The 27468-nt window shown below is 49.1% G+C and overlaps 2 protein-coding genes across 2 annotated transcripts; one reads left to right on the forward strand and one right to left on the reverse strand.

Annotated features, from left to right (window-relative positions):
• Nucleotides 1–62: 62 nt before the first annotated feature.
• On the forward strand, nucleotides 63–8291 carry RFLNB (refilin B). Its single transcript, XM_032429079.1, has 3 exons — nucleotides 63–342; nucleotides 2967–3076; nucleotides 5231–8291. The coding sequence occupies exons 1-3, from the start codon at nucleotides 127–129 to the stop codon at nucleotides 5559–5561; spliced, it is 657 nt and encodes a 218-aa protein (XP_032284970.1). The 5' UTR covers nucleotides 63–126; the 3' UTR covers nucleotides 5562–8291.
• Nucleotides 8292–12820: 4529 nt separating this feature from the next.
• On the reverse strand, nucleotides 12821–16548 carry CUNH17orf97 (chromosome unknown C17orf97 homolog). The gene is made up of 2 exons (XM_032429080.1): nucleotides 16241–16548; nucleotides 12821–13859 (listed from the first exon to the last, which is right to left on the reverse strand). The coding sequence occupies exons 1-2, from the start codon at nucleotides 16446–16448 to the stop codon at nucleotides 13366–13368; spliced, it is 702 nt and encodes a 233-aa protein (XP_032284971.1). The 5' UTR covers nucleotides 16449–16548; the 3' UTR covers nucleotides 12821–13365.
• Nucleotides 16549–27468: the final 10920 nt, after the last annotated feature.

Consider the following 27468-nt stretch of genomic DNA (forward strand, 5'->3'; position numbering starts at 1 on the left):
GAGACCCGGAGGGCGCGCGGGCTGCCGGCAGGGAGGGCGGCCGGGCGGGCAGCGGCCCCGGCCCGCGTGTGCGCCCCTCGCGGCCCTCGCTCGCCCCCGGCCCCCGGCCCCGGCGCGCTAACAGCCATGGTGGGCCGGCTGAGCCTGCAGGATGTGCCCGAGCTCGTGGACACGAAGAAGAAGGGCGACGGCGTCCTGGACAGTCCGGACTCGGGGCTGCCCCCCAGCCCCAGCCCCAGTCACTGGGGGCTCGCGGCGGCCGGGGGCGGCGGCGGCGGCGGGGAGCGCGCGCCGGCCCCCGGGACGCCGGAGCCCGACGCGGCGGCGACCCCCGCGGCCCCGGTGAGTGGCCCTGCTCGGGCCCCTTCCTTCCCGCAGCCGGTTCCCCAGGGAGCACCGCAAGCCTTGCCGGCGCGCCGCCACCCGCCCGTCGGGACGGCGTGGTCATCGCGGGGAGCCCGGGGCGGGAGCGCGGCGAGAGCCTGGCCAGCTGGAGCCGGTGGCTGGAAAATTGTCATCGCCTGGGAGGCGCGGGAGCCCCGGGAGAGGCGAGCCCCCGCCTCCTCTCTTTGGGGTGGCGGCCCCCGGGGCAGCCAGGCTGCGGCTCGGCCACATTTCTGCCCGGGCCGGGCTGGAGAGGGGCCTCGGGGACACCGAGAAGGAACGCCGGCCTTCCCCGTCCTGCGGGCCTGGCACCCCCGGGCTTGGCCGCCACCGGTGGCGCCTCCCAAAGACCTGGCCCCTCCTGGCTGGTCGTGGGGAGAAGGGTGTGTGTGCTCCGGCCCCCTGATTCAGAGCAAGTGGGGCCAGCCTTTGGGGACCGTGTCAGTGGTGTGGGAGGGGACCTTGGAGAAAAGTTACCCCGTGAGCCTCTGGCCTCCTGGTACCCCCCCATCCTGTCACCTAACCCGTGTCTGGCGCTTGATGGGTGGGAGGCCTTTAGATGGGTGGAACCTTTCAGAAAGGAATCCTTTTATTTTATTTGAAAGTTTTGATGTAAAGAAAAAACACCTAGTCTTTTTTGCCTCAGGAATCGCTCAGGTGGTGGTGGTTACTGCCTTTACCTAGAGCTGAGGGGAAGCCACATCCTGTCCACAGCCGAGGCTCAAAGTGGGGCTCTCAGCCCCCCTCCCTGCCCCTGGGGGATGGGTGTGTGCGGCTGTCTCCCCTGGGGTGAAGTAAGACCTATGCACGTTGACCCGCTGACCCATCTCGGGGACATCGGTGCCCTCTCTCATTCCCACTGGAAGGCCGCACTTGCTTCACCTTGGCCTTCAGACCCTTGCCGTCGGGCCCTTCGAGCCTCGCTCCTGACCACAGGCGGACACAGACGTCCGTGCTCCGTAGCTGCTCCGCTAACGCGCATATGCCTTTTCCCTCTGAGCCCATCCCCTCCTACGGCCGCCTCGTTGACCTATCGGAGCCCTGCTGGCCCTTCAAGCCCAACTTGTCACCTCCTCTGGGGAGTCTTCCTTGATGCTTCCCAGAGCCACGTCAAAATCCGTGGCTTGGTCCCCATTCCCTGGTGTCTGTTGTCATTCCTGCTGCCTGTCCCATCTCCAGCCTGCACCTGGGCCGAGGTGTGTGCCCAGGGACTGTCTGTTGGGTGGGCAGGGAGGAGGGAGCCTCTGAGGCAGGGGCAAGAGAACTGAGTGCTCGTGTGGCTTCCTGGCTCAGTGTGAGTGTGGAAGAGTTGTCCCCCTCCCCGCCTGCTGTCATCCCGCAGCCCCCAGGACTGCCTGCAGGTGCTCCCTAGGGAGCAGGGAGCTGGGGGCAGAGCAGGACCCACTGTCACTGCTCGGGGGCTGTTCCCGAAAGCTCTGTGGCAGCCAGTGCCCGCACCTTGCCCTGCCCCCGTCTACTGACCGCGGTTCCCAGACTCAGCCCCTCCCCCAGCCAGGGCTTCTTCAGCCCTCCACCCAGGTTCAGGAGCTGGACCCTGAGGACACTTTGCCCCTCCCTCACCCCTGGTCCCCTAGCCTGGTCCCCTTTGACTTTGTATTTCCACCCTACACCCTCATTTGACACTCTGTCCTGGTAACATGGTAAGAGTCTTAGAGCCTCCCTTCTAAAACTGTCCGCTTCCTTCTCTACCCTGGAAGGCGTGGGGGCGGGGCTGCCACCTCCACATCCTGGCCCAAGTGTGGATCCTCCTCTCAAGTTAGGCAAAGAAAATGACATATATAGCCCGTAAACCTGGAACCCAGGGGACTGCTCCCCATTGAACACTTAACAAAGAACCCCAATTCCATTCAAATCAGGTGCTCGCACCTGTGTCTCGGACAGGACTGGCTCTTATTCAGGCGACTTGATGAACCAGAAAGTTCGGAGCGTCATCCAGGCTAGGAGCCAGTTAACCTCTAGGGATGCTGTGCTCTGGTTCTTTGAGTTTGCTGAGTTGTGGAAGGTGGTGTAGAGAAGTTCTTGGTGTTCACCTCCGTCTTGGTTGGCTGTTAATCTAGTCGTTCCAGAGGCAGAGAAGGCGCGGCGGAAGTCCCGCTGAATCTTCAGTGTGAAAAAATTTCTGGTAGAATTTTTTCATTCTGGCCTTTTCTGAAGTGTTGCTGAGACACAGGGTTGGGGGACACATAATTGAGGGTTCTGGTTAGTGAAGCCCCAGTTCGTCGAGGTTTTCTCACTGCCTTGCTGTGGGATGGTGCAGCAGCCCCGGGGTCCCCCCAGGGTCATGACACCGAGCAAATTAGCCTCTCACAAAAGCCCCGTGAAGGAAGGAGGCATCCCCCTTGGTGTGCAGATAAGGTCAGGGGTCATGGGGTGTGACCCAGACCTCCTGGCTCTCCAGCCAGAACTCTTCCCGGGCTGCGGGGCGGCCTTTCTCTGGCATCACTCCCAGGAGGAGGACACAGGTCACAGTTGGGCCCATCAGCCGCAAGCTCGGAGCCAGGACCTCCGTGGGGGATGCGCCGGCCCGGCCTGTGGTCTAACTGCCTTCTCCATCCTCACAGAATCCAGCATCTCTGCCCAGCCCCGCGGCCTTTGCCTGCTCGCCAAGGCTGTGCCCCCTGTCCTTTGGCGAAGGAGTGGAGTTTGACCCCTTACCACCGACGGAAGTAAGGTAAATATAGCAGGCCCAGATTTGATTGGAGTTTTTCATTTTTTCATTGTTTATTCCAGACACGAGTGCCTGTTATTTAAAAAAAATGAGTTAATCACAAAAGTGTGCCAAAGACTACTCATAGTTTGTTGGGTACTATTTTGGATTTCTTCGTGTATTCCAACCAGTTAAATATATAGGCACGCCTTTTGGAATAAAAACATCATGTTATACGTAAAGTCCTGCGACTTGCTTTTTGCACTTTTTGCCTTTGCACATCGTGGCCATCAGATGTGTACAGTTTTGTAATAAAATAATTCCTCTTTCCAGAAGCTGCTTCCCCCGTTGCCCCACCCTGCTTCAAGGGGCTATATAACCTTGTCTCCTATTACAGTTTCACTGGGCAAGTACCATTGTTCCTTTGGGAATTGATCTCATCCAGGTTACCTGGGGGCAGAGATCCATTGAGAGCCTCTGTTAAAGATCTGTCTCTTCAGGGAAAGGAATTTTACTTTTGGGTAGCTGGTGGGGGTTTTTTTGCTGGAGTTTCAGTTCCCTTGACACAAAGGGCCCTTTGATGGGAAAAAAAGGCAGCTCACCAGTTTGGAGGTGAGCGGTTCAGTCCTTTATTCTTGCCGAGCTTGTATTTTGAACAAAATGAGGACATGACTTCATGACATTAGCTTCCCCCAGACTCTTACCTACTCGCTTAAGGAGAATACACATTTCCATCATCCATCCAACCCACTGAAAAGAAGGCTAATTCTTAGTCCCTGACCAGTGGGTAGGGGCTGGTGGGGGGCAGTGCTCTGTGATGCTCTATGAAGCTGTAATAATTACTCAATAAAATGAACTCATGCTTGGGGTGCCTGGGTGGCTCAGTTGGTTGGGTGTCTGCCTTCCGCTCAGGTCATGATCACAGGGTCCTGGGATCGAGCCCCACATCGGGCTCCCTGCTCCGCGGGAAGCCTGCTTCTCCCTCTCCTGCTCCCCCTGCTTGTGTTCCCTCTCTTGCTGTCTCTCTGTCAAATAAATAAATAAAATCTTTATAAAAAAAAATTAGCTCCCAAATTACCAAAGAAAGACATAAAAAAAAAAAAAAGTAAAGTAGCTGCTGAGGAACATGGAAGTTAATTTATTTTATGGAAATCAAGATGGTAATTGGCTCTGATTGATAAGGTCAGATCTCCGAGTCTCTGGTTTGAGTGGTCTCCACACCGAAGGCCAAGGGGGACCAGGTGCTAGTACTTGGTATTACTGAACTTTAAGAATTCCTGGGTTCCGTCATCCTGTCATTAAAGAGCGCCTGGCTGGTTCAGTCGGTTAAGCATCTGCCTTTGGCTCAGGTCATGATCCCGGCTCGGGCTCCTTGCTCAGCGGGGAGTCTGCTTCTCCCTCTCCCTCTGCCTGCTGCTCCCCCTGCTTGTGCTCTCTCTCTCTCTCTCTCTCTCTGTGTCAAACAAATGAATTAATAAAATCTTAAATAAATAAATGAAGAGCTGATGGTGAGGGCACCTGGCTGGCTCAGTCAGTAGAGCATGCAGCTCTTGATCTCAGGGTCGTGAGTTCGAGCCCCACGTTGGGCAGAGAGCTAACATTTAAAAAAAAAAAAAAAAGCAAGCTGATGGTGACTTCAGGGGAGAGAGAAAACAAAGCATTGACCCCTAGTGAGGGGGTAGAACCCGCATTGTTCTACCACTGACTTATACCACTTGCTGCGTGTGAACACTCTGCTCGGTTACTTCTGGGCACGTTTCACAGAAAGAGGAAACAAGGCTCGGAGAAGTAGCCCGAGCAGGCTGTCCGAGGTGACCCGCACGGGCGCGGCTCCCCGGGGCTGCTGCCTGCCCTGAGAAGCAGTGCCTGCAGGGTGAACGTGGGGATCTTGCACACCTGCAGGTAAGCCCCAGCCCCACTACTCACTCCCACTGTGACCTTGACCTCTGCACCGCCATTTCCTCTCCCGGGGTGGTTGGTTCAGTTCAATTTGATCCTGGAAAGAAAGTGCTTCGAACAGTACCACCCCGTAAGCGCTTCGTCAGCCCTGGGCTGCTGCTGACGAGACCAGCCACGTCTCAGGGTTTGCACCCCACGAGAGGATCAAGGTCACAGTAGGGACCGCTGTGCCCCGGGCTCAGGCGAACGGCCTCGTGCTGCCTTCTCTCTCCCGCCCAGGTACACATCGTCGGTCAAGTACGACTCCGAGCGGCACTTCATCGATGATGTTCACCTGCCCCTGGGCCTGGCGGTGGCCTCCTGCAGCCAGACGGTCACCTGCATCCCCAACTGCACCTGGCGCAGCTACAAGGCGGAAGTGCGCTTCGAGCCCCGCCACAAGGCCACCCGCTTCCTCAGCACCACCATCGTCTACCCCAAGTACCCCAAGACCGTCTACACCACCACGCTGGATTACAACTGCCGCAAGACACTGAGGAGGTTCTTGTCCAGCGTGGAGCTCGAGGCCTCAGAGCTCCTGGGCAGCGACGGCCTCTCGGATGAGTGCTGACAGGGGCCCGGGCGGCCTGGGACCGGCTCTGCCGCCGCCCTCGCGTGGCGTTCGTGCTCCAGCGGGGTCTGGCCTCGCCATACCTCTGAGCCCGGCCTGGGGAAGAAAACCATGTCATGGCCTCTTCTAATCAGGGAGAGAACTGGGTTTTTAAAAATGTTCAAATTGCTTTCCAAAGGCGTAGATTTCTCGTTTGCCGCTGCGTGGCTTCCCCAGGGTCTCCATTTGATGAGCAAATAGAAAGCCAGCTGGAGCAAAAGGAAAATGGCCCCAGTTTGAGATAAGGAGGGAGGAGATGGCTCTTCTCCCATTGGTCAGTTAGCCTGGGGAAGAGCACGGAGAGTCTCTGGGGTGGAAAAAGTGAGTTGTGAGACCTTCCAGCCCCGGGTGTCGTCACTGACAGCGGTACTAGTTCCGTAAGCTGTGACATCCTTGTGGGTCCAGTCTGTGGACAGCTGAGGTCCATTCCGTCGTTTATGTCCATTTGTGTTTCCTGTTCACCAAAACTCTTGGAATTCCCTAAATCCTTTTCATATCAAAAAACCCCGAACCACATTAGAAGATGCCTTTTTAAAAAAAGAGAGAAAAAGTTCACGCTGTTCTCCCCTCTCTTCAGGAGACTCACGTCCACCAGGGGCTTCGGTTCTGGGTCCTTCCACCGGTTGGGTGCGAGCTTGGGCGCTGGCAAAGCAGCTTGAACCCTTGGCATCTGGTAGTGTCTCCACAGGCGTGTGTAACTCTCCTGATATGTGTTTTGGGGTTTCCAAATACTTTCCTATTTTTTTCATAAGGCAGAACATAGCCGAGGGCCCTTTTGAGAGTAACAGCATTTTGAAAGAATGCTTAGGGAATCCACTTTTGGGGACCCCACGAGGGGCTTTCGCTCCACCCAGGACTGGCCAGCATCTGGGAGAGGCAGATGTGGATGTTTCTGGTGACCTGCTCCATCAGGATGGGTGTCCTCTCCAGGGAGCCCAGGTCAACTTGGACGGGCTCAACACCACAGAGGAATTCTGCCAGCACCTTAAGTCTAAGCCAGAAAGCAAGAAAGTCACCCCAACCCTCCCTCCACGTGCAGGAGAGGTGACTGCAGGATAGGGATTGATGTCACAAGTCAAACTCCAAAATGGGCGCCGTTGGGATGGTACACATTTCTTGTGAGTGCTTACTGTAATGTAGGGACAATCGTGGCGTTAGCTGCACGTGGAAGACACTTGTGAGCTCAGCTGAACCGGCCTCAGAGGCAGGTGGGGCGGCTGGGCCAGAGGCGCGGTGGGCCCGGCTGTCTCTGGCCTCAGCCCCATGCCCACCCTGCCTCCCCACCAGCCCATGCTTCTTTCCCCTGCCAATCCCTGAGGGTTTTGAGTGAAGACAGTGGCAGGTGGCTTTTTCTCTTCCAATTTGGGGAAGAACAATCCATGAATATTTCCTTTGAATACATCCAAATTAGACCATGTACTCAAGGGTTATAGAGTATTGTGAACCCGGATTCCCGCTGTATTTGGGGGTTTCTGTTGATGGCTTCCGTGTGTCCTGAAAGCAGAATTGGTAGCTCTCTGGGTACCCTGGAGCCACAGCAGGGACTTCTGTTCCGGGGAGAGCAGGTGTGATGATAATCGCTCTCACTTAAAGTCATTGGAAGCCTCTAGAGCCAAACTGTGTGGTGTCCTCTTCAGCTTTGGCAATGTGTGGTCTTGTCATGCCCCTAACTGTTTGGACGCAGCCCTCGGTGGATCCTGCGGGTGGGTCCATGGTCCTGGGTTTGCCATAGCGAAGCTTGGAAGGGACCTGTAAAGGGGGCACTCTGGGACTCCATGACCTCCTTCATCATGCAGAGTGACAAATGCTGTCTGGAGGAAATTATGTGGCTTTTCTTGATAAAAATGGATTTTTTTTCTCTCTGATTTCATAATCTTGGCATTTAAGACAAGGGGTAAATGTAATTTTTAAATAATGTTAAGAGAGTTCCCAAGGCTTTGTCCTGGCCCAGTGGGGACACTTGAATGAGCTCAGAACAGTATTGTGGGCAGTGTGGCAGGAGAGACATATGGGAGAACATGGCCTTTGTACACGGCAACGTTTTGGGATGTCCATATGAGATTTTTTTGTTTTGTTTTGGGGGGTTGGGTTAAGCTCGGACAAAGCGTTCTAGGTATGAAGAGAATCTGAAATATATCTGTAAAGTAAGTAGAAGTGAGCAATTGTGAATGTGTAATGCGAATGGAAAAGCAGGTTTTATCTTAAGTTATTCACTAGGGAACTAACTGTAGTTCTAATCCTCTCTTTTTCTTCAAACCTGCTTTGCTGCAAGTTAACAGGAAAGAAGCATAAGAAGACTTAATGGGACACTTCAGGGGGGATCAAATGACATTGATCTTGGTGGACTTGTGTTAGTTTACAAGGTAGAAGCAATGATTTTTAAAACTCATTAAAATCAGCCATTCCTAAGCATATCTGAGAGATACAGTTTACTTACTAAGAAGTCTTTTTTCTCAGTCTCCTAAATTACAGCTTTCATGTAAGAAGGATGATTTGTATTTTCAGAGAAAAGTTGTTTTCAAAGTCAGACCTTTTAAAAAGAACGATTACCTTTTCATTTGACTCTTTTCCTGTTTCTAACCTTAGGAAATCCAGAACTGTATTTGACAAAAACTATTTTTTAAATTTATCTTTGACATCTGTCCCATTCCATTTTGCTTTGTGACTTCTTCATTTAACAATAAATTATCTTTAAAGAAACAAAACTTAGAGGTGCTTCTCTTTTTTACAGTAAAATTATAATGTTTTGGTGAAGAAACATGAGAAAAACACCTCATCTTGAGAAATTTTAAAATGTGATTGTATTTAATACTACGATACTTCTGTCTGGAGTATGCATTCCCCTGGGATACAAGATTTCACAGGGACCCCTCAGCACAGATAGTTTTAGGGAATTTGTTCCCAGATTCAGTGTGTACTCTTTGCTAAAACTCATCTACCCTGAAATTATGACTGGTCCAGTCCTTCCTTCCCACCTCCCCTTTCAAATTGCCTTTCTCCCATTTTGCAGAAGAAATACATGTGTTAGTCTAACACATCCTTATTTTATTGCGGGATATTGCTCTGGGCTGGACAAACCTATAGGCACTGGACAAAGGGACAGTTATAAACAGTGGTATCGGCGCCAGGACCTGAGGGCTCCACGTCTGTCAGTGTCCTACACATAATTTTGACAAGAATGAAGTATGGTGGCAGAAGCAAGATTGACCTGTGTTGGGAACTTCTTACTGCCAACATCTCAAACTGAGGCAGTTGGAGTGGTAACACTATTCATTTAATACCTACAACCTCTTCAATCTCAGGCCATTGTCTTCCCAGAAGGAAAGTCCCTTTGGGCAAAGTGTTGATAAGAGTTGATAAGAATTATCAAAAGTGAAGGCATCTTATTTCATTCAAGTGTCAAATTCACGGCAAGGCTCTGTGCCTTACTGTTAGTCTTTGAGTTACACTTAGATATGTCCCAGGAATGTATATTATTGTGTGTGTGTGTGTGTGTATTTTAAGCCGGTCCCTTTTTAACAGAAACTAAGTCTAATTTGGCTGGCTGGGATGACAGCAAGAACTAATATGGCCACTTAGGTTATATAGTGTAAATTTCCCACAAAATGAATGAGCTAATAGCAGTTCCAAGGTTATGCTGGAAAAATATTTAAAGCATGTAGATTTATAATTGTGTGTGCGTGTGTGTGTAGAGAGAAGCAAATGTGTTGAAACTAATAATTTTTTTTAAGATTTTATTTATTTGATAGCACAAGCAGGGGGAGTGACAGGCTCCCCGCCAAGCAGGGAGCCCGATGCGGGGCTTGATCCCAGGACCCCAAGATCATGACCTGAGCCGAAGACAGATGCTTAACTGACTGAGCCACCCAGGTGCCCCGAAACTAATAGTTTTTCAATTTTCCCTCAAAAAATACCTTCCTAAGCATATCAGATTAAGCTGGCACCTCAAGAGAAAAAGTAGTAGGTGTAATTAATAATATGATAAATCTGGGATGCCTGGGTGGCTCAGTCGTTAAGGGTCTGCCCTGGGCTCAGGTCATGATCCCAGGGTCCTGGGATCGAGCCCCGCGTCGGGCTCCCTGCTTGGCGGGAAGCCTGCTTCTCCCTCTCCCACTCCCCCTGCTTGTGCTCCCTCTCTCGCTGTCTCTCTGTCAAATAAATAAATAAAATCTTTAAAAAAAATAGTATGATAAATCTGAGGAAGCCATTTTGGTATACTTCCCAGAAATGTGAGAAAGGAATGACTTTATTGATTGGGTAACAAATCCTATTGCAAGAAATACCTCTTCTCAAAATTGAATTCTAATAATTTTATCTTAGGGCATAATCACTACAAAGTGTTTCATTCATAACACTACTTCCCAAAGTGCTTTCTGTGGAGTAGGAGGTTCTATGGTCAAATAAGTTTGGGAAAATGAAAAGCTGAAGATGCCAAATATGTTTATTGTGGGGCTTCATGGAGCACCTGCATTGTCAGCTTCTGCTGCGTAACAACCACAAAATCGTAGTGGTGCACAGCAGCAAGCATTTATTTCTGGTGTAAACATGTAGACGTCTGATTGGGCAGTTCTGCCCAAGGCTGGGTGTTGAGTTCAGGTTTGTTCCACTCGTCTCTGAAGCAGGCTAGAGAGGTTAGCTGGGGGCACATTCTTCTCATGGAGGAGGTCAAAAGATCAAGAGGAGCAAGAAGAAACATACAATACCTCTTAAAGTCTGCCCTCCTGCCACCCAGTCATCTCCACGCCTGTTCTATTGGCCAAAGCAAGTCGCATAGTCCAACCTAACATCAGTGGGTCAGGGAACCATACTTCCCCCATGAAAATGGGAGGGAGTAAAGATTTGCTGTACAATAAGCTACCATAGCTTTTAATATGGTAATGTGTATTAAGAATCTTTAAAAGGGAAAATTTACTATGTAGCATGGACCGGAGAACACATGAGCATTTCATAGGACTAACGTTTTTTGAAATGCAATTTAAGGGGCACCTCGGTGGCTCAGTCAGTTAAACATCACACTCTTGATTTCAGCTCAGGTTATGATCTCAGGGTGTTGGTATTGAGCCCCATGTTGGGCTCTGCCCTCAGTGGAAAATCTGAGGGTTCTCTCCCCCTCTCTCTACCCCTCCCCCTGCTTGCATGTTCTCTCTCTCAAATAAATAAATAAATCTTAAAAAAAAAAAAAGAAAAGAGGGGCGCCTGGGTGGCTCAGTCAGTTAAGCGTCTGCCTTCAGCTCAGGTCATGATCCCAGGGTCCTGGGATTGAGCCCCACGTCGAGCTCCCTACTCCGTGGGAAGCCTCCTTCTCCCTCTCCCACTCCCCCTGCTTGTGTTCTCTCGCTGTCTCTCTCTGTCAAATAAATTTAAAAAAAAACAAACTTCCAACGGATTGAGTGCTTCCTAGGGGTGAGGCGCTATGCTGAAGGCTTTATTTTTTTTTCTTTAAGATTTTATTTATTTACTTGAGAGAGAGAGAGTGAGAGAGAGCGTCAGAGGGAGAAGCAGACTCCCCACCGAGCAGGAGCCCGACACGGGACTCGATCCAGGGACTCCAGGATCATGACCTGAGCTGAAGGCAGGCGCTTAACCAACTGAGCCACCCAGGCGCCCTGTGCTGAAGGCTTTACGTAAGTACTGCCTTTGATTCCCACAGCACCGAGGTAGGTCGCTGCATCCCTGTTTCCAGATGTGGGAGGTAGTGCTCAGAGAGGTTAAGCAATTTCCCTGAGTTCACACAATTGCATATAGTGGGAAAGACAAAAATTCAGCTCTGATGTCAAAGCTCATCCTTTTAACCACTACACCAGAATATCTCATAGCAGAAAGGTGACTACAGGCCACCCCCACTCTCACCACCCATGGAAGACACCACTGCAAAGTGACCAAGGCATCCTGCGGCCTCAGACTCTCCCACACCCCGCACCCCCAGCCACTACGGTTGATCCAGAGGGCACAGGAGAGAGCAGCCCAGCCGCTCCACCCTCCGCTGTCTTTACCTCGAGCCCTGGGGCCTCAGGCAAGGTCCTGTGGCTGAGGGTGAACATATGTCCTGTCTCCTCCTCTCTATGGGGACACACCAAAGCCCTTGTTCCTCTTCACTTGGTTCTATCGGTGCCCCGCAACCCGGACAGCAGCCCAGGGAGGGCCATCCCTGATGCTCGGGGGTCCCTGCCAGAGGAACCTGCTAATCCCCTCTCCGCCGGGGAGGACGGGGCTCTTCCGAAAGTCCTTTTGCTATATTTTGCCACAATACGATGGCCAGAATGTGACAACTCTGTAAGTGGCCATTTAAGGAAAGGTAAGAGGAGGGCTTCTCTGTCAGCTGGGGCTAGCAGGGACCGAGATGACCACTTCTGCTTCACTTTCTTTTTTTTTTTTTTTTTTTTCTGCTTCACTTTCAAAAAAGCATTCTGTAATGTTTTGTACTGGCTTTCAACTTCTTCCAAGTATAATTCCTTGGAAGGCAGGAACCTGATCTTAAACCTCCACTACGTCCCTCCTGGACGCTACACCGTGTTGCATAGAGACTACCCCATCCCCCGCACCTCCCAGTCTGCATCTTTGTGCCTGAGGAGGGCCTCTGGGCCAACCTGTTTGGCAGGCTGGAAATGCCAGGAAATTAACACCCCAGGACCATCCCTCAGCCAATGCCTATGGGCAGTAGAAGGGCCCAGCTCCCTCACGCTCAGGGGGCATAATCCTGACAGTGTTTCCCAGTGGGATTAAGCTCCAGTTAGCCAATATGGAAACTGGCTTGACCGTGTCCCTGGATTGGCTGTCTTCCCCTGCCTGTGCCTTCTCTACTGAGCTTTCCTTTGGCTCCCAAATAATCTATTTCCATTTGAGTCTTTGATTCAGGGTCTGCTTCTGGAGAACCCAAACTAACACAACACATTGGCCGCCACTCAATAAATATTGGTGCAAGGGAAGAATATTAATTTAGGACAAGTAGTATAGTAGGACCTTTTTAATGCTCCAGAACTTTGCTTAAAACGCTGTTTTAGGGGATTAGAGGAGGACTATATATATATATTTTTTTTTTTTTTTTTTTAATTGAAGTAAAATTGGTATGTAACACTACATTAAGCTTCAGGTGTCCGACATCATAATTCAGTATTTGTACACGCTACAAAGTGATCAATGCACAAGTCCAGTTACCATCCATCACTGTACAATTGAGCCCCCTCACCTGTTTCCCCCACCCCCAACCCCTTTCCCCTCTGGCAACCACCAATTTGCTCCCTGGGATGACCATATTTAGAAGAGAAGCAATACCTCTTTTGAGACTTCTCATAATTATCTCCCAGGGATGGAGTTCTGGAACTCAGTTATTTTGAAGACCACATAAGGGCAGGGAGTGTATGTAATTAAAAAAAAGGAAAAAAAGCCTCTGGGATATTTGGGGCATTTTCATTGGGCCTAGAGAAGCATGCTGTGTGAGGAGTTTTACCCATTAAATTAGCTTAAGAGTTGGAATTGATATAATCTATACACTCTGTCTTTTAGAGGGGAAAATTACAGACATCTGTGATGAGAAATTAAATAACAAAGAGATGCCAAATTATCTAAGAAAAAAAAATCCAGAAAGAGCTGTGTCCATTACATGGCTGTGCCTTCCCTGGGCCACGAAAGGCGCCCTGGTGGAAGGAGAGGCAGGCCCCGTCGACGCACCAGACATCTGCTTCCTTCAGGCGTTCTGATTTCCGTTTATTATTATTCTTCTGTGACACAGAAACTGGCAGTGCGGACTTGGCGTCGGGCTGGATTTTCACTCCGGCAGAGCGGCAGCCAGATCAGAGCGCAGCAGCCTGGGCGTGAGGCTTCCTTCCAAGCCGTGGCTGGGCCGGTCGGCTTTCGGTGCGGGCTGCCTGCCCTCGGTGCTGCTCTCTTTATCCGGGAGGTACGGCAGGTTCTCGGGGTTCTCCTGGCCACCCAGGTCAGAGTGGAAGCCCTTGAGGGCCAAAATCCGGTACCGCTTCCTCCGGTTCAGCTTGTATATGCGAATCCTTTCTCTTTCGGCCTCTGGGTCTGCGAGAATTCCGTCCCAACGCAGGCTTTCGTTGATCTGGTTGGAGAGGTTCTCTTCTATTTCAGCAAAATGGGGGAGACTTACAGTGGAGGAGTAAGGGGGGATGGGCCTGTTTTCACCTTTGTCCTGTTTGTGCTCTTGCCTGGGGCCATGATCTTTGCTGGGACTTAAGATGTGGTGAAAGGATGAGGATAGTTGCTGACTCTTCAGGCCTGGACTCTGATGTTTATCTGCTGAGCAGACGAGCCGGTTAGGGGGTGCGCTGCCCAAGTCCCCGAAGGTGTACGAGGTGGAGGCCCCTCCTGGCCTAGGGCTCAGAGAGCCAAGCCCACCAGCCTCCTACACACCCACCGGCTCTAGGCTTTTCCTCAAGTCATTTTGGAGAAGGAGGAACCATTTACAGAGCACATACTAGAGGCCGGGTCCTCTGGATAAAGGTTATCAGCCCTGTTTTCCAGGTGAAGAAACTGAAACTCCGAAAGTCTACCTTACCAATATCACATAGTAAGTGTCAGGGGTCAGGATTCGAACACAGGCCTGGCTCCCGGTGCCCTGTTCCTATTCTTTCCACTGTGCCATTCATGCTCCATTATCTCATCCAGGTACCTTCCAGTTTGAGGAGTCTATGACTCCACCCCTAGTCTGGACTTCTTTATGATGGGAGAAATGGAGTACAACAGAAAAGCTTCCCAAATCTGATTGTGGAAACCAATATCATGCCAAACCAGGAAATACTTTTCTGCTGTGTGGCTTGTACTGAGTTGTTTTTTTTAAATTAATAGCATTCCTTGGGCGCCTGGGTGGCTCAGTCGGTTAAGCGACTGCCTTCGGCTCAGGTCATGATCCCAGGGTCCTGAGATCGAGTCCCACATCAGGATCCCTGCTCTGTGGGGAGCCTGCTTCTCCCTCGCCCACTCCCCCTGCTTGTGTTCCCTCTCTCGCTGTATCTCTCTCTGTCAAATAAATAAATAAAATCTTTAAAAAAAAATTAATTAATTAATAGCATTTCTGAATTATAGAGCCCTCATATAAAGTACTATAAGTTGTGGTTCTTTCATCAGCTCATCCTTCTACTTTTGGGGAGACAAATCCCCCCTAAAAAAAGAGAAAATAAAAAGAGTCCTCTCTGGACATTTCTATGCCTTCCTATTCCTCCAATACTATTTGGTGTCCCCTGCTGACCATATGAATTACATGCCACTATAATTTCCAGAGTAGGAAAGTAAGCCAAAAGGACAACAGGTTTCCTAATTTGGTTTTGCAGATACACATGGGGCTTTTTGACCTCAACTCCAGAATTTTTTCCTTGCCTTTCTATTAGGATTCCACCTGAAGAAGTCATTATAACCCTCCCATTGCTCCCTTTCCCAAACTACAAGCATGACACGAGGAAGACTGCCACTCCCTCTGCCTCCAGCTCGCCGGGGGTGCCAGCTCTACACGCTACAGGCCAGGGCCCCGAAACCTGAACCAAGGACTACCCGTGCTGGAGGTGAGAGCCACCTCCCTGACAGTCAAAGCCCCAGAAGGGGACCACGCAAGTGACACTGGAAACGTAGCCTCACAGGCAGGTCCCTTCTATGTTACTGTTGCACGCTCTCTCCATAAACTGGGTGCTCAGTGCCTTTGTCAAGAAATCTGGGGGGTTCTGGGAGAGGAACTTGGTGAGATATAGGCACTCTGTGGGATTGGGGCAGGTGTTGGTGTGTGTATGTACGTGAGGTGTCCATGGGAGAGACTGGAGTGAGAACCTGCGTGCATGTGTCCAGGCAGTGTTTGGCCGGTGGGGTTTAAGCACATGAGTGTGTAGCCGAGTACCCATACGTACGTGTAGCCTGGGAATGTGTGTGCTGGATGGGGTATCTGTGCTTTAGTCTTATTTGGTGGTTATAATGCTATAAGGGGCTGTTGTTGAGGGTGTTGGGGATTACAAGAGTATGTAGCAGTGACTGGTGTGATGGTGTGTGTGCAGTTGAGGGCCGGCCCTGGCGAATGGAGGGTGGCGGGAGACAGCCCGTGCAGGAAAGATACTTTCTATGCATTTACAGGATGTCTGCATAACATCGAGAGGGCAGGTGCCCTAACACATGGGGCAGAAGGGCAAAAACCTGTGTTTCTGTGCCTGTTTGTCACCAGTGTCTTAGTGTCTTAGGCTTGGAGAAAGTCTCTATGAAGATGAGGGAATCTCTGTAGGAGGCCTTGAAGTTTCTGTGGGGAAAGTGTGGTTATTTAAGATTCTGAGTTTTAGCTGAGGGATTAGGAAATTGAGAGGGTGTCCGTGCAAAGCTGAGCTGCTGTGTGGAGCTGGGAGGCTCTGCGGGAATGATGCTGGGGATGCTGGGGATCTCTGTGGGGTAGAGGGTCTCCATGGATGTTGAAAATTCTCTGTGCAGGATTTGGGGTCTCTGTGGACATGTATGGTTTTTATGGAGAGGGCTGGGTCATCACTGTGTTGCGTTAAGTGGTACGTGTGGGGAGCGGGAGGACCTCTGTTCGGGACTGGCGAGTTTCTGTTTCTGGTGTGAAGTGGTTCCCAAGTAGATGGGGGTCTCTGTGAGGACTGGGGAACTCTGGTACGGGGAGCTGAGGCTGCTGCGCTAGCTGCTCGTCTTACCGTCCCCCTTGCCGGACCCCTTGGTCTTCTTCTTCTTCTTTTTCTTCTTCACCTTCCGTTTGTTCAGTTCTGAGGCGCTGCCTGCGATGGGGGGCAGTTTGGCCCCCTGAGAGCCCGCAGTGCCACCCTCTCGCTCCTCCTCGTCGTCCTCGTCGTCCTCGCCCTCTTCGCCGTACCCCGACGCCACCGCTCCACCGCGGCAGTCCATTCGCCCTCCGCGCCGCCACCCGCGCCAGGGACAGCCCAAGACCCCCGCCGCCGAGCCCGCGGCCGCAGGAGCTAAGCGCCCGGCCAGCGCCACGCGTCTCCATGGCGACCGCCGCACACCGCGCGTGCGCAATCCGGAAGCTGCCGCCCAGGGGCCGCCCGGGGACGTAGGTGTGCGCACGCGCCTTTGAGCCTGTGTGAGAACTTGGCACGGTCCGAGGCGCGTCGGGAGGAGTGAGTGGAGAGTTGGCCTGACACATACGTCCGCATCTGTGCCTTTTTAAAATGCTGTTGGTTGTCTCCCTAAGTTTTTTTATCTCCCGAGTTCCAGTCTCGTTCGTCTACCGTGGCCTTTCAAGCCCAACGCGTCTCAAACAAACTTGCTTCTCCGTGGTTCTCAGTGAACAAAATAGCTGGACAGGCGGACACCGGGCGGCCCTCCTTCCCCGACACTCACCCAGGCCGGGACTCTGGCCATGCCTGGCACTTGAACTTCTGGACCCCCCTCCTAAATGGTCTTCCTGCTTCCAAACCCTCCTCGCAAATTCTTTATCCAACACCTGCTGCCACGAACTTTTAAAGACAATTGGCTAATTTCACTCTCTTGCTTAAAGCCCTCCAGTGGGTCCCCATCACAATACCTATCAAGACTGAACTTTAGTGTGGCTTACAAGGCCTGGTGTGATCTGCCTGCTTTTTCATGACAGGTTTATCCACCACAGATTGTATTTTCCAAAAACGGCTGCAGTAATAGCTCTCATCCCCCCTTGCTCTTCTAGAATCTTGCCACTTCCACATCAAGAGACAGAGTCTAATTCCACTCCCTTTCAATCTAGGTGGGTTTGGTTGACTCACTTGTAACCCATGGAATGTGGTGAAAGTGATGCTGTCCCTTCTTAGCTAGGTCATAAAACGTAATGCAACAGCATCCTTGTTAGCCTTGGAGACCTGAGCTCCCTGGAAGGAAGTCTGAGTACCTGGAGGCTGCTCTGCTGTGAAGAAGCCCAAACAAGACCACATGGAAAGACCATAAAACTGTGTGAAGGGAGAGAGAGCGAGAGGCCCCAGCTGCTCCAGTCCCCGATTTTCCACATCCAGCCATAGTCTGACTGCAACAGCAGGAGAGACCACTCCCCCACCCCCAGGCCAGTCTCACCCAGCCAAGCCCTTCCAGAGTTCCTGACCCAAAGAAATTGTAAGAGATAATAAAATGATTATAATGGTTGACATTTCTAAGTTTTGGGGTGACAAGATACACAGCAATAGGTTACTGGAACATCAGGGTTTTTTTAGCCATTTTAGTATGTATGAAGTCATGTTTCCCTGTGGTTGTACTGGCCATTTCCCTGAGAAATAATGATGTTGAGGGCTTTTTCAACTGCTTATTGGCCATTTGTATATCTTACTTTGTGAGGTGTCTGTTGGAAGTCTTTTCCCATTTTGTAATTGGAATGTTTTTATTTTTAGTGCCAATTTTTAAGAGCTCTTTACATGTCTTGAATATACATCCTTTCTCAGTTTTATGGCTGCAAAGATATTTTTCCAGGTCTGCAGCTTGTCAGTTCTTTTCTTTTTTTTTTTTTAAGATTTTATTTATTTATTTGACAGAGAGATAGACAGAAGAGCACAAGCAGAGGGAGTGGCAGAGGGAGAGGGAGAGGGAGAAGCAGGCTCTGCACTGAGCAGGGAACCCGATGCGGGACTCGATCCCAGGACCCTGAGATCATGACCTGAGCCGAAGGCAGACGCTTAACCATCTGAGCCACCCAGGCGCCCCTGTCAGTTATTTTCTTGATAGTGCTCTTGATAAGCAGACATTTTAAATTCTGATGAAGCCATTTTAGCAGGGTTTTTCTTCCTTTTTGTATCCTGCTCAAGGACAGTCTTCTGTTTTCGTCAAGAAGCTTTATGGGCCTGGGGTTTAAGGTTAGGTCCATGATCCACCTCAAATTAATGTTGTGAATAAGGTCAAATAAGGGTCAAGATTCATTTTTTTCCAAATCGATTTCCAGTTGTTTCAGCAATTTTCATTGAAGAGACATTCCTTTCCCCATTGACCTGACTTGGCACTTTTTTGGAAAATCAACTAACTGTATATGTATGAATCCATTTCTGGATTCTATTCTGTTCTGTCAATCTATTTGTCTCTCCTTCCACTGATACCACACTGTCCTGGTTATTGTAAGCTTTTTTAAAATTTTATTTTATTTTATTTTATTTATTTGAGAGAGAGAGAGAGCCACAAGTGGGGGAGAGGAGGGGCAGAGGGAGAGGAAGAAGCAGACTCCTGCTGAGCATGGAGCCTGATGCAGGGTTCGATCCCAGGACCCTGAGATCACGACCTGAGCTAAAGGCAGCCGCTTAACGGACTGAGCCACCCAGGTGCCCCTCTGGTGATTGTAAGCTTTATAGCAAATGTTGGTATCAGGTAGTATATGTCCTCCAGCTCTGTTCATTTTGAAGATTGACTATTCTAGAGCCTTTGCTTTTCCATATACATTTTCAAATCATCTTGTCTATTTCTTCAAGATAGCCTGCTGGGATTTTGATGGCGATTGCATCAAATCTATCAAGTTTGGCACTCTTTTACTCAGTAATGACAGTCATTAGTATTGATCCACACACAGGCATGTGTGGACACATTACTCTGTAAGGGACCCTTCTGTTATTCAGTATGTGTGTCCTCAGTCCTCTCAGACACTGGCAAGCTCTCAATTTTGTCCAGCACAACTCTATACACGGTGAGTGCTTGGAATCTGCCCCTTGCCTGTCTGCTTTTATCCCTAGGAGCTAAATGAAATGTAAATGACAGAGATCCTTTGTGCAAATGATCACCTGCTACACAAGATGTCAGGGTTTGCTTTCCAGGTACACTGCCCTACTCACCCTGGTGCTTGCAGACAGGTGCTTGGAAAGGCTGTCTTCTCTCCCTTTCCAAGAAAGGCTGGCATGGCTTCCCTCTCAGATGGTCCTCCTTGCCTGGGTGCTCATCTGCCAGGAGATGGCTTGACCAAAGATTTTATTTATTTATTTGACAGAGAGAGACACAGCGAGAGAGGGAACACAGCAGGGGGAGTGGGAGAGGGAGAAGCAGGCTTCCCGCAGAGCAGGGAACTCAATGCGGGGCTCGATCCCAGAACCCTGGGATCATGACCCGAGCCGAAGGCAGACGCCTAACGACTGAGCCACCCAGGTGCCCCTTGACCACATTTCTATTCCTGATTTCATTGAGGTTATGCTGAGCCAGCCAGTCAGCTTTGAAAGAGAAAATTCACACTCAGCAAAGGAATACATTTTTTTTTTTTAAGATTTTATTTATTTGGGGGCCTGGGTGGCTCAGTTGGTTAAGCGACTGCGTTCGGCTTGGGTCATGATCCTGGAGTCCCTGGATCGAGTCCCGCATCGGGCTCCTTGCTTGGCAGGGAGTCTGCTTCTCCCTCTCACCCTCCCTCCTCTCATGTGCTCTCTCTCTCATTCTCTCTCTCTCAAATAAATAAATAAAATCTTAAAAAAAAAAAGATTTTATTTATTTATTTGACACAGAGAGAAAGACAGCGAGAGAGGGAACACAAGCAAGGGGAGTGGGAGAGGGAGAAGCAGGCCCCCTGCAAAGCAGGGAGCCCGACGTGCGGCTCGATCCCAGGGCCCCAGGATCATGACCTGAGCCGAAGGCAGACGCCTAACGACTGAGCCACCCAGGCGGCCCAGGAATACATTTTTTAAAAAGATTTTATTTATTCATTTATTTGAGAGACAGAGAGAGAGTGTGAGTGGGGGGAGGAGCAAAGGAAGAGGGACAGACAGATTCCCTGCAGAGTGGGGAGCTCAATGCCGGGCTCGATCCCATGACCATGACCAGGATCATGACCTGAGCCAAAATCAAGAGTTGGACCCTTAACTGACTGAGCCACCCAGGCGCCCCCCACCCCCGTTTTTTTTTTAAAGATTTATATATTTATTTATTTTATTTGAGAGAGAAGAGCACAAGTAGGGGGAGGGGCAGAGGGAGAGGGAGAGAATCTAAGCGGACTCCCAGCTGACCACAGATTCTGACACCGGGCTCAACTCAGAGCTTGATCCCAGGACCCTGAGATCATGACCTGAGCTGAAATCAAGAGTTGGACACCTAACTGACTGAGCCACCCAGGACTCCAGGAATGCATTTTTGGGATTTTGGGGTTTGCATTTTTTGTTTTTTAAAAATATTAATTTATTTGATAGAGTGAGTGAGAGAGAGCATAAGCAGGGGGGAGGGGAAGAGGGAGAGGGAGAAGCCGACTCCACGCTGAGCAGGGAACCCGATGTGGGACTTGATCCCAGGGTCCTGGGATCATGACCTGAGTCGGAAGGCAGACATTTAGTTGACTGAGCCACCCAGGCCCCCAGAATGCATTTTTGAATAATCATAAAAATCTCTTGCGAAGTGACTTGCTCAATCTCTCCGTGTTAATTGGCCACCAAGTCAGGCCTGAGATTGCAACTGAACTAATGTGAGTTCCCTCCTTGGTGAGTTCCAGCTAGAGACTACACAAGGTGGAGTTTCAGACAAAGGAAATTTTATTTGCAGCAAATAAGGAGATCATGAGGAATAACTTCCAAAGCTATGACTTGCAATGCTGTGACTCCCTGAGCAGGGGTGAATGGGTCTCTTTTATTTAGGGTTAGGATCAATATTCAGAAAGAGGAGTTTTGTCATTGTATGTAGAGGTGGGCATAAGGTCACATCTGGGTCTTAAGGAAATGCGCCTAAACGTGCGTACATTGTATGTTACGTTAATGAGTTTCAGCTCCTCCTTGGGTGGAGATTTCAGCATCAGATTTTAGCATTATAATGAGGTAGAGATAACTCTCATACTAGGTCTTTCTGCACAGCTGTGAGTCTTTGGTTGAGCTCAAACTGGTCTGGGTGGTCAGGGCGGTCCTTGTTGCTTAGAGGGTAGTTTCGGTTTCTATCACAGGATGCTATGCCTGTGGGATCTTTTGCCTGAGTTAAAAGATAAGCTGGAAATATGGTACCTGGCGGGCTCAGTCAGTAGCGCCTGCCTGTCTTGATCTTGGGGTTGTGGGTTCTAGCCCCACGTTGAGGGTAGAGTTTACTTAAAAAAAAAAAGCTGGAAAGAAGAACTTAAGGAAACAACAGTGAATGGGTACACGCAGGTGGGCAGTAAAGGTCAGGTTTTGGAGTCTTGCTGGTGACAAAACCCACATTCCTAGTTCTGCATCTCTTGCAGGAGAGCCATCGATTTTACCATGATATTCACTGACCGACAGAAGAGCTGATAGTGTTTTTATAATTGTTACAGCTTCCTTGTTTATACTTTCTCCTTGTGGTCTCAGTGGCTGGTATTGTTTTGAGCAGGTAAAAGCTGAGGTTTCTTTATAAGGATCAAGTTTCCCTTTGGCCAGCGCTTGACGTGGGCATGCTTTGGAGAACTTGTGACTTTACCCCATCCTGCTACCTGCTCAGGCTGTGTCCCTGCAGCTGGCTGGGCTATGGTTCCTGCTCCCTGCTCTGTCCTGCCCACTGTCTCCATGCTCAGTTTCTTTCCCAAGGCCACCAGGCAGTTTCCATTCCTCAGCAGCACCAGCCTTAGACTTGGGCAAAGGGAGACCCTGCCCTGGGTCTTGTGCTTCACGGGACCCCGCTCTGACCCTCCTCCAGCTCTCTCCCTCCTAAGGGACAGGAAATCTGTGGAATCGAGTGGTCCTGCTCTCCTAGTCCCTCTCCCCCATCCTTTAACCCACAATCTGAGTCTCCGCGCATCTTGGATTTTATTGCCCAAATGACCCCAGCCCCTTTGTAGGGCCTGTCTGGGCCTCTTTCCTGAGCCTATCCTCCCAAGTAGCCCTGGGCCAAGGACAGCATAGACGGCAACTCGATAGGCAGACTGAGGTGTCTGGACCTATTCATTCAAGGACCTTGCCAGTGCAGGATGGAGCTGGGAATGGGAAGAGGGGTGGCAGGCCCTGGGCTAGGTGCAGAACTTCAAAGGCACTGAAATTTTAAATTAAAATCTAGCCTTCCAGATTGTTATGAAGGTCTGTTTGTCAAGGTGGGAAATAGTACATCTTTTATTTCACAGTGTGTCAATTTAATTTATAACTCTTAATATTTAGACATAGGGTACGTGGGCCTCCATTTCTACTCTTGCCCTGGGCTTTCTTTGCAACTGTTAAGAGCAAGTCTGTTCTTTATCTTTCCTCCTTTTATTACCCATTCCAACCACTTCCTGATTTTCACTTGTTAAATAACAAAACTCCAACTGAATAAATTTGAAGATCTAATTGGCCTTATCAATCTATTCATGAATTGAACAGCATCCCAATATCTATCAAGTAGAGAGATGCTCCGCTGAGCCAAATGAAAGAAAGGTTTTTAAAGACAGAGAGAGGGGAATAAGGGAAGGGAGGAAGGAGAGAAGGTGGGAAAGAAGGAAGGAAGGGAGGTGGGAAGGAAGGAAGGAGGGTGGGAAGGGAGGAAGGAAGGAAGGGAGGGAGGAAGGAAGGAAGGAAGGGAGGGAGGGAGGGAGGAAGGAAGGGAGGGAGGGAGGGAGGAAGGAAGGAAGGTGGGAAGGGAGGAAGGTAGGAAGGGAGGTGGAAAGGAAGGAAGGAAGGGAGGGAGGAAGGAAGATGGGAAGGGAGGAAGGTAGGAAGGGAGGTGGAAAGGAAGGAAGGAAGGGTGGGAAGGGAGGGAAAGAAGGAAGGGAGGGAGAGAGGAAGGAAGAGGTGGGAAGGAGGGAAGGAAGGAAGGGAGAGAGGAGGGAAGGAAGGAAAGAGGGAAGGAAGGAAGAGTGGAGGGAGGGAGGAAGGAAGGAAATTATTAGCAAGGAATGCATTGTTTAGGCAAGATTGCCCTCCTAAGGGGAGTGGAAGGGTTATATCAGTAAATTCCTAGTATTGACCAGGAAATTCCATGTCGACTGGTTAAAGGTTACATTTCTGGGAGTTTGAAACTGCAGTTAGGTTAGGTGAGTCTTGGTTAGCTGACTTGGCCTAAGTGATGCCATTTTGGGCCTGTGGTTTTCTTTTTTACACACTTCATACCTCATGTTACCTTAAAAAAAAAAAGTTGAAGGAAAACCCTACAACCAGTTAAATAAATTGCACTATATCCATATGGTGGAGTCCCTGGCAGCTTCTGAAACAGAATGAGGCAGCTTGATTTAGACTGGTTCGGGACAGAGGCCAAGAGAGTGCTCATGGCGGAGAATAGTGCAGAGCAGTGTAAATGGTTTGCTAACACCTGCTAGCCACACACCCCCCCCCCCCTCCAGGCCCCCGAGCTTGCTGCTTCTTCAACACGCTGAGACAGCTCAGCTCCCGTCTTTATGCTTGCTGCCCCAGAACAGTCTTGCTCTAGATGTCCTGCCTTCATTCTAAAGGGTACCAGAATATGCCACCCCAAAATATACCTCTTTGGAATATGGTGTATTTTGAGCTAAAGGCCATTGAGAACTAGCAGACACAGGAAAAGCTCTAAAAAGCTCTTGTAACAGAAACTGACATTTATAAAAGAAATTTACATTTGTAGAGATGTCTCCCTCTCCCCTATCAGAAGAAACGAACTCTTAGTTCCAAGAAGTCACTGACTTAAATCTGCATAACAAACCTTACCAGACAGCCCTTGCTTACCATACTTCTCCCGGTCACCTTCCCCTATTCCCTCCCCACCTAGAAGCCCCAAATCCCTATTCTTTTGTTTAGCCTAAGACTGTATGCAAGCCTCAAGCACCTGGCCCCCTCCTTGGCCACATTTTTTTCTCTGTAAGCTCTGGTGTATAGATAATTAAAACTTTTATTCTCTTGTAAATCTGTCTTCTATCAGTTTAATTCACAGGTCCTACGACCGAACAAACGGTGGAGGATAGATACAATTCAAATATTACCTTATGAGAAGCCTTTCCTGACTACTGTCCCTGACTGTCCTTTATTTTCCTCCAGAGCATTTATCATCCTTTGACATCTACATCTAGTTGTTTGTGCCTCCTCTGTCTCTGCTAGAAGATAAGCTGGAGACTTTGTTTTGTTCATTGCTGTACCTCCAACACCTAAAGCAGTGCTTGACATACAACAAGCACTCAATAAATACTTATTAGGGGTGCGTGGCTGGCTTAGTCGGAGGAGCATGCGACTCTTGATCTTGGGGTTGTGGGTTTGAGCCCCACACTGGGTGTAGAAATTACTAAAAATAAATAAACTTTATTTTATTTTTTAAGATTTCATTTATTTATTTGTCAGAGAAGGAACACAAGCAGGGGGAGTGGGAGAGGGAGAAGCAGACTCCCCGCCGAGCAGGGAACCCGATGCGGGGCTCGATCCCAGGACCCTGGGATCATGACCCGAGCCGAAGGTAGACGCTTAACCACTGAGCCACCCAGGTGCCCCTAAATAAACTTTAAAAGAAATAAATGCTTATTAAATAACACATGTGTAAAAAATACATGCCATATATGGGGCACCTGGGTGGCTCAGTTGGTTGAGCATCTGACTCTTGATCTAAGCTCAGGTCCTGATCTCAGGGTTGTGAGTTCAAGCCCTGTGTTGGACTGCACGCTGCCATAGAGCATACTTAAAAAAACAAAACAAAACGTAAATACACATATATATTTGTGTGTGTGTGCCTGGCATAGTGCTAAAAGGTTATATAAGAATCAGGAGAGGGGCACCTGGGTGGCTCAGTTGGTTAAGCGACTGCCTTCGGCTCAGGTCATGGTCCCGGAGTCCTGGGATCGAGTCCCACATCGGGCTCCCGGCTCGGCAGGGAGCCTGCTTCTCCCTCTGACCCTCTCCCCTGTCATGCTGTTTCTCTCTCTCTCTCTCTCTCTCTCTCAAATAAAAAATAAAAAAAAAAATCTTTAAAAAAAAAAAGAATCAGGAGAGACAATTTTCACTTTATCTTCTTTTGTGATGCTTGACTTTGTTGTCCAATGCATATAATACTTATTTTTTAAATGATTTTTTTAAAGTTCCATAAATTCATCAATAGGAGTAAGAATTTTATTTTATTATTTAAAAAAACTTTTTAAGAGTAAGACTTTTCAAAATGTGGTTGAGTCCCATGATGGAACTTATTTTATTTTATGGGAATGAAAAGCAAACAAACTATGGTCAAATGTGACCACATGGATGAATCTCTCAAATGTTGAGCAAAAAAGTTGCAAAATACAGATAAGCAAATCTATAGAGACAGAAAGCAGATTAGTGGTTGCCAGGGGGTGGGAAGAAGGGGGAAACAGGAAGTAATTACTTAATGGATGTGGGGGTTTCTTTTAGTGTGATGAAAAATTTTGAAATTAGAGAGAAGTGGTGGTTGCACAACACTGTGAATGCACTCAATACCCTGCGCTGTACACTTTAAAATGGTTAATTGTAGGGGCACCTGGGTGGCTCAGTGGGTTAAGCCTCTGCCTTCAGCTCAAGTCATGATCTCAGGATCATGGGATCGAGCCCTGTGTCAGGCTCCGCGGTTAGGGGGACGTCTGCTTGAGATTCTCTCTCTCTCCCTCTCCCTCTGCCCCTCCCCTCCTCTAAAATAAAATAAATATAAAATCTTTAAAATAAAATAAATAAATAAAATCTTTAAAAAATAAAATGAGTTCATTCAAGTTTTAGAAACTGAGCAATTATGGGGCGCCTGGGAGGCTCAGTTGGTTGTGTCTGCCTTTGGCTCAGGTCATGATCTCACTGTCCTGGGATCAAGCCTGGCATCTGGCTCCCTGCTCAGTGGGCAGTCTGCTTCTCCTTCTCTCCCTCCTCCTCCCGCTGCTTTGCTCTCTCTCTCTCTCTCTCTCTCAAATAAATGAATAAAATCTTTAAAAAATAAAAAAGCATAGAGAATTTTACCATTTACATAAAGTTTAAAGCACAAAAAAACAATATTTCATTTTAGGATGCACAGGTATGTGGTAGAAGTATAAAGGAATGCAGGGAAACCAGAAACACTGAATTCTAGAAAAGGTTACCTCTGGAGGTTGGGAGGTGATCATAACCAGAAAGATTATACAAGGTGCTTCCACTGTATTGGAAACATTTCATTTTTAAAAAATTTTAAATCCTTTTTTAAGTAATCTCTACATCCAAAGTGGGGCTGAAACTCATGACCAAGATCTTGATCATGATCAAGAATTGCATATCTACTGACTGAGCCAGCCCCAGAAACATTTCATTTTTTTTTTTAAGATTTTATTTATTGGGGTGCCTGGGTGGCTCGGTCATTAGGCGTCTGCCTTCGGCTCAGGTCATGATCCCAGGGTCCTGGGATCGAGCCCCGCATCGGGCTCCCTGCTCCGCGGGAAGCCTGCTTCTCCCTCTCCCACTCCCCCTGCTTGTGTTCCCTCTCTCGCTGTGTCTCTCTCTGTCAAATAAATGGAGAGAGACACAGCGAGAGAGGGAACACAAGCAGGGGGAGTGGGAGAGGGAGACATGTGTGTACATAACTTATTTATTTTGTTTTTAGAGAGGGAGATAGGGGAGGGGCAGAGGAAGAGAGAATCTTAAGCAGGCTCCACACCCAGCAAGGAGCAAATACGGGGCTTGAGAGTACGACCCTGAGCTGAAACCAAGAGTCAGATGCTTAACCAACTGAGCCACTCAGGCACCCCCATTTATGTATATTTTATATTATTCCTTATACTTTTTGGTATGTCTAAAATATATTTTTTTAAGTTTTTATTTTTATTCATTTACTTGAGTAATCTCTACACCCAACGTGAGGCTTGAACTCACAACCCTGAGATCAAGAGTCACATGCCCTTCCAACTAAGCCAGCCAGGTGCCCGTCTAAAATGTTTTCTAAGCAATTCAAAACTTCACACAACTCCAGCCTGTACGTTTCCTTAGGATCCTATTATCTGCTAAACTGTGTCACCTCCATTCCTATGTTGAAATCCTAACCCCCAGTACTTCAGAATGTGACTGTATTTAGAGATAGGATCTTTAAAGCAGTAATAAATGAAAATGAGAGTATTAGAGTGGGCCCTAGTTTATTGTGACTGATATCATTATAATTAGGATACAACTTA

This window comes from Phoca vitulina, unplaced genomic scaffold (genome assembly GCF_004348235.1).
Source record: "Phoca vitulina isolate PV1807 unplaced genomic scaffold, GSC_HSeal_1.0 scaffold40, whole genome shotgun sequence".
Taxonomy (NCBI): domain Eukaryota; kingdom Metazoa; phylum Chordata; class Mammalia; order Carnivora; family Phocidae; genus Phoca; species Phoca vitulina.